Here is a 6248-nt window from a genome sequence, read left to right on the forward strand (position 1 = left end):
TAAAGAGAATGAATATTCACATAGAAACAACAACATTTATTACAGTCTTAAGAATCCTTCACTTGCTAGTACAATTATAATTCAATTTACAAAATAAGGGTTAGGGTTTGACCACACCTAAAACAAATGCTTTCACCGCGATGTAGGGAGCGCTTCCTTTCCCCCAAGTGTTCGAATAATAGCTTCAAGAAGCTTGATGTCCTCGTCACGCTTCTCGATTTCTTCCTGCTTGGTACGCAGCTCCTCCATGTGCAGTTCAAACACCTCTGCGAAAAAGAAAATTCAGAAACGATTAGATTAGGTTCGCAAATCGCAGATCAGGAGTATTCGGAACTTGAATTGAAATATGAATGAAAGATGATAGTTACTTGTGGTGTTTTCGAGTTCGGCTGTGAGCTGTTGAGTGCGTGATTCGGCGGCCTTCTGAGCGGCCTCGGCCTGGCGCTTCTCGGAGCGAGCGCGGGCGGCGGCGGTGATGGCGGCGTCGACCTCTCTCTCCAAGGTGTGGACGCGTTGGTTGAGAAGGTTGATGGTGCGGGCTTGGTCGGCGGCGACTGAGGCTTTGGAGAAGGTGTCGTCGTCAACGAATACGGCTTTGGTGAGGAGAAGCTTCTGGAGAGATTCCAGATTCGAAGCCATCTCCGTCAGATTTGTCATCGCTCCGCTCCATCGCTCTCCTTTCTCCCTCTCCCCCATCGTCTCTCCGTCCAACATCCACCCCCACCTTTTACACTCATTATTTATTTACTCATTTTTTTATTATTATTATTAAGTCTCATTCCAAACATTTTACTATCTATATCCTCTTCAAACCATATTCAATTAGATCTAAATAAGTGAAAATCAATTTAATTTTTTTGCATTTACATGTTCAAGTCTCAAGTATTTTCAAGAGATTTTGATTAAGTTGATCATCTCCATGTCAATTTTACATAAGTCGATCCTCGTTAAGTTAATTTTTTTAAATTGATCACTTTTAAACTAATCTCAATAACATGCAAGTCCAATGAACTAGTTTTAACAAGTGATTAACTTACATGAAAGACAAAGAAAATTATTTTGAAATTGGAAAATTCTAACATGATACAGTATAAAATGTGGTACATGGATGAAATACTATTTTTAACCGTTGGATTTAATAATATAATAATTAAAAATTCAGATTTCTTACCTGTAATTTGAAAAAGAAAATTTTTGTATTTTGCATATTAGTCCCTATTTAGGGTTACTATTTTGGTCGCCGGCACGTAGTGAGGACGAGGAAGACGACGGTGGCGAGTGCGACAGCGAGGCCGTTGAGGGTGAGCCAGGGGCGGGGAAGGCCGAATTTGGAGGTGGCGAGGTTTTGATCGTTGCAGATGTAGTTGACAATGGAGAAGGCGAAGGAGAGACCCTGAGAGAGTTGAACGCTACGGACGACGTGGAGGGGGAGGTAGCGGCAGAGGAGGGACATGAGGCCGGTGGCGCCGAGTAGGAGGAGCCCACGCCTCCGCTGCCACCACTTGAAGGAGCTTACGCCTCCGCGCGAAGGAGCTCGTGCCTTCGCACTGCAACTGCGCGAAGGAGGTCGAGCCTCTGCCACCGCACGAACTTAGTCGCGCTTCTGCTACCATTGCTTGAAGGAGCCCGCGCCTCCACACTGCCACCATGTGAAGGAGGTTGCGCCTCCGTTGCTACCGCACGAAGGAGGTCACACCTCCGCTGTCACCATCGTGGAAGGAAACGACACCTCCGCTGCCACAGTGCCTCCGCATATAATATAAGAACTATTTTGCAATTTTAAACAAGTTAAAAACTTGTTATTGCCGGTAATTTTGGTGCCTCATGGATAACCCATGACCTCAGATACTTCATGTTAGAAGGCCTCTTTGAAATTTTCAAAAACTATTCCAAAAACCCTAAGATTTTAACAAAAAAAATAGAAAAATTCTAACATGAAGTAATAAAAAATGTGATACATGGATGAAGCATTAATTTTTATCATTGGATTTAATAATATAATAATAAACAGTATAGATTTATTACCAACAACTTGGAAGAAAAAAAATTTGTATTTTGCAAATTAGTCCTAATGAAGGCCAGGAAAGTGACCTTCCTAACGTCGGAAACATGATACAAGGGACTCAACCCAAATTAGACCTCCATGTCCTTAGCCCTTGATGTCGGAATCTTAACGAACTTGGATCCAACGATGACCTTACGGAGGGAAATGTAGTAGTACTCTTTATAGGCGGAGTTGTTGGAGGAGGGGTTGTGGTGAAACGTGTAGGTGAGGTTTTCTGTTTTGGTGTCTCTAGTGAAGATGGTTTTTAGAAGGAGTTCGGTGTTTTGCAAGGGGAAGGACTGGTTGCTGCGGGGCCGAAGTCAACAATACCGGAGGGCTGGCAGACAAAGAGGATGGAACAACAGACGAGAAAATTAGGGTCGGATTGGTTGTCGACGGTCGGAGTCGACGATGCTAGAGGACTGGCAAACGGAGAGGATGGAGCAGTCGACGAGGAAATCGGGGTCAGACTGGTTGCCGACAATTGAAGTTGATGATGCCAGAGGTATGGGTGGCAAAACGGGCCAGCCCGCCCCGTTTTGGCCCGCCCCGCCAATGGCCCGCCAAAAACGTGCCGGGCTGGGATGGCCCGCCAATGAAAAACGGGCTGAAAATGCTGGCCCGCCCCGCCTAAGGATGGGTTGGCGGGCCGGCGGGCCAGCCCGCATACCCAAAAAATAATTTGCAAAAAAATGGAAAAAAAAAATATATTTTATGTTCAAATAAAAAAAATAAAAAAAAATTATAAAAAAAGGAATCATTAAAGTCACACTCCTCATAGCAGTGAATGAGTTGGAACTTGGAATCCTTCTTCAACAAAAGAGAAAGAGAATATATATTTCTACACCTACACGCACGCGCAATGCCTCCTTGTTCTAGACGAAGCCAAGCAGAAAGTGAAGGTGCTCTTCGGTGGCTGGAATGGAATTAATTTAGCATTTAGGGATTTGGCTGAAACGGACTCTACTAATCTCTTTACCTGTTGGGCCTGATTTTATATATATATATATATATATATATATATATATATATATATATATATATATATAAAGCCTATTATTTATACTAAAGCCCAATCACTAAATCACCTATGCGGGTTGGCGGGCTGGGACGGGCCAGCCCGCTATTTGGCCCGCCGGGTTGGCGGGGCAGGCTGAAATGATGGGCCCCGCCCGCCAATTTTGGCGGGCTAGCGGGCCACGACCCATTTTGCCATCCCTAGCCAGAGGGCTGGCAAACGAAGAGGATGGAGTAGCCAACGAGGAAATCAGGGTCGGACTGGTTGTCAACGGTTGAAGCCAGTGACGTCAAAAGATTGACAGACGGAGATGATAGAGCCTAAACCCTATTTAATATAGGGACTATTTTGCAATTACAAATAAATCACAAAACTCACTATTACCGGTGAAAAATCATACTCACCTATATACCATCAACCTAACTTCTTCACCTTAGAAGCGTTCAAAAAAATGTATATATAATTCATCTTTAAAATTAAGATGTATAGATTACTGTTTTGAATTCTTTTGAATGTTCTAAACTTAAACTAATATTTCTTACATTTCATAGCACTTATATATAAAAACTAAATACTATTATGTATATATATAAGTAGCATATTTAGTAAAACTATTTTTCATGCGAGAATAAGAGGAATAAATATTGAATATCAAATGTTACCCCTCACATACATCTATAAGTATCTAATTGACATGGCCATTGTTCTAATGTCGAGATGCCGATACATGGTCATTGTTTGATACGTGTTAATTATTTTGATGCTAATGCTGATGGGGTATAAATTGCTGAAAGAATGTCAATAAATCAGAGGAAGTACAACAATTACAGTAAAAACATGGTCCTCTATTCCCTACCAAACTTGCACAAACTTGATTTTGACTCAAGGCTGTTTTTAAAAATTAGATTTTGACTATAATTGAGTAGGCACATGATTCAGGAATATCTTAGGCCGTTGCAACTCGAATAACATTCGGTGGTTTTGGTGGTGGAAGTGGGTCACCTGGCCTGCTGAAGCTTCTCTTCTCTTCCATCGCAGGTCTCGTGACAACACTTTCTCTCTACTACTGGTGGCTTGTTTTTCCTGGAGGAATTTCGCTAATTCTCAAGAATTTTGTCCCAGCTTGTTCAAGATATCTTGGAATGTATCCTAGGGATTCCCAGCACTTTTATCCCCTTCTTTCTAACATAACTGCTAACTAACCCTATGAGATAGAGGGAATAAAATATAGGAAAAGAGATAGAAGAATAAGGCTTTAGGACCTATATTCAATTATGCAGAAGACTTGTGAGGTTGTGACTGGCTGTGTATGAGAATAATACATTAATACACGAGGCATCAAACACCACGGATAGAAACTTCGAGTTCTTGCACTCTCTTAGCCAAATCATGTTTGCCAGAATTCTTCAATCCATCAGTAACCATGTCAAAACATCGTGAAATGGGAACCAAGCCCATCTCCGTCATTTCAAATATATAATTAGCAGCCTCAACAAACTTGCCAGCACGACCACACATGGTAATAAGCATGGTATAGAGAGGTCTGTTAGGAGGATGCGCCTTGGCCTTCATATCCCCAAAGAAGCAAAACGCATCATCAAACTGCCCCCTCCTACACAAAGCCTTGATAACAGGCGCATACAAGCTAGGAAACGGTCTGTGACCATCCTCAGTAAAATTATTCAACAGCCTAAAAGCCTCATCCACCATCCCACCCTTGGAAACAGCAGGAATAAGGATCTTGTAAGTGTTAACATCAGGAACCATCCCCAAAGCGCAAACCTCGTGATAAAGCTGAACGCAAAACTCAACCTCTTCCGCGGACTTGCAGAGAGTCTCCACGACAGCGTTGAAAGTAGCAACATCGGGAAGCAGGCCTTGCTTGATCATGTTCCTGACCATCCCCTTGGCGGATTCGACGTAGCCTGCGTTGAGCAGCCCCTCAACGAGAAGGTCGCGGCCTCTGACGGGGGGGTTGAAGCCTCTGTCGCTCATTTCAGTGAGGAAGAGCTTGGCCTCGCGCAACTTGCCGCAGGAGCACCAGGCGTTGACGAGGAGGGCGTAGGTGGTCTTGTCGGGGGCCACGCCCTTGCGGAGCATGCGGCGGACGAGGGCGTAGGCGGCGTGGAAGAGGCTGTTGTGGCAGAGGGCGGAGAGGAGGGCGTTGTAGAGAGGGAGGGTCTGGGGGCAGCGGAAGAGGGAGGCCTTGTTGAAGACCTCGACGGCGTGGTCGACGTGGCGGTGGTGGCCGTAGGCGTGGATGACGGAGGCGAGGGCGGCGGGGGAGAGTGAGAGGGAGAGGGAGAGGCGGTGGTGGTGGTGGACGAGGGACCACATGGACTGGTACTTGTTGGCGCGGGCGAGGGTGGAGATGATTTGTTCGAACTCGAGGGAGGTGGGGGCGTAGGAGGGGTGGGTGCGGGCCCAGTTGAAGAAGCGGAGGGACTCGGTGGGGGAATTGGAGCAGGCGCGGAGGACGCGGAACACCAGCTCCGGGGTCACGCTGATGCGGAGCTTGTTCAGGGTGCGCTCCATGTAGAAGTCGCGCCGCACGATGTTCGACACGTGGTGGATTGCGGCGAAGTACTCGTCTCGAGGCGTGCCCGCGCTCGTTAGGCTTCGAGTCCAGGGCGCGCCCAGGAGTTTTGCGCAGATACGCAGCATTGGATTTGCGTCGCACCAGATTAAATCGAACCGATTGAGGAACAGACTGCGACAGTTAGAGCAATGGTGAACATGATCGTTTAGTTGGATGCGGAGCGGAGCTCAAGGAAGTAGCCCTTTCTTTCTAGTTGGTTGGGACGAGTTTTGTTTTGTTTTGAATTCTTCCGAGGGTTTAACGTTGGGGATTTTTGGAATAAACAGGCCCAAGCCCTGTTTCTATGATCCAGGTGAAATTGAAGACTTGGTTTCTGAAATAGTGAGACGAGTGACAGCTAAATAGATGTTTCTAATTCTTCCATGGTTCACAAAGTTAGATATATGGTTTGGTTTGTTAAACTTAAAAAAAAAAAAATGTTTTTAAAGAAATATTTATAAAAATAATTTATTAAGAATTAGATATGAGTTGTTATAAAAAAGTACAAGGTTATTTATTTTAAAATAAAAAATTTAGACAAGCAAGTTAAAAAAAGTAGAGAGATAATTAATTTATTAAAATTAAAATAAAGAATTCAATAACTGAAA

General features: G+C 44.5%; 2 protein-coding genes across 2 annotated transcripts; both read right to left on the reverse strand.

Moving 5' to 3' along the window:
• LOC109805191 (tropomyosin) lies at positions 1-739 on the reverse strand. The gene is made up of 2 exons (XM_020367197.3): positions 369-739; positions 1-266 (listed from the first exon to the last, which is right to left on the reverse strand). The coding sequence occupies exons 1-2, from the start codon at positions 712-714 to the stop codon at positions 133-135; spliced, it is 480 nt and encodes a 159-aa protein (XP_020222786.1). The 5' UTR covers positions 715-739; the 3' UTR covers positions 1-132.
• A 2937-nt stretch (positions 740-3676) lies between these two features.
• Positions 3677-5978, reverse strand: LOC109805076 (Pentatricopeptide repeat (PPR) superfamily protein). The gene has a single exon (XM_020367026.3). The coding sequence runs from the start codon at positions 5724-5726 to the stop codon at positions 4401-4403; it is 1326 nt and encodes a 441-aa protein (XP_020222615.2). The 5' UTR covers positions 5727-5978; the 3' UTR covers positions 3677-4400.
• Positions 5979-6248: the final 270 nt, after the last annotated feature.

The sequence above is a fragment of the Cajanus cajan genome, chromosome 2 (assembly GCF_000230855.2).
Source record: "Cajanus cajan strain Asha chromosome 2, NIPB_CcT2T_4, whole genome shotgun sequence".
NCBI classification, from domain to species: Eukaryota; Viridiplantae; Streptophyta; class Magnoliopsida; order Fabales; family Fabaceae; genus Cajanus; species Cajanus cajan.

Excerpts from the sequence above, each read along its gene's own strand:
- LOC109805076 (XM_020367026.3), bottom strand. The coding sequence starts at position 5,726 with ATGCTGCGTATCTGCGCAAAACTCCTGGGCGCGCCCTGGACTCGAAGC.
- LOC109805191 (XM_020367197.3), bottom strand. The coding sequence starts at position 714 with ATGTTGGACGGAGAGACGATGGGGGAGAGGGAGAAAGGAGAGCGATGG. Across the intron at positions 267-368 it reads CGAACTCGAAAACACCACAA|AGGTGTTTGAACTGCACATG; the intron begins GTAACTATCATC and ends TCTTTTTCGCAG.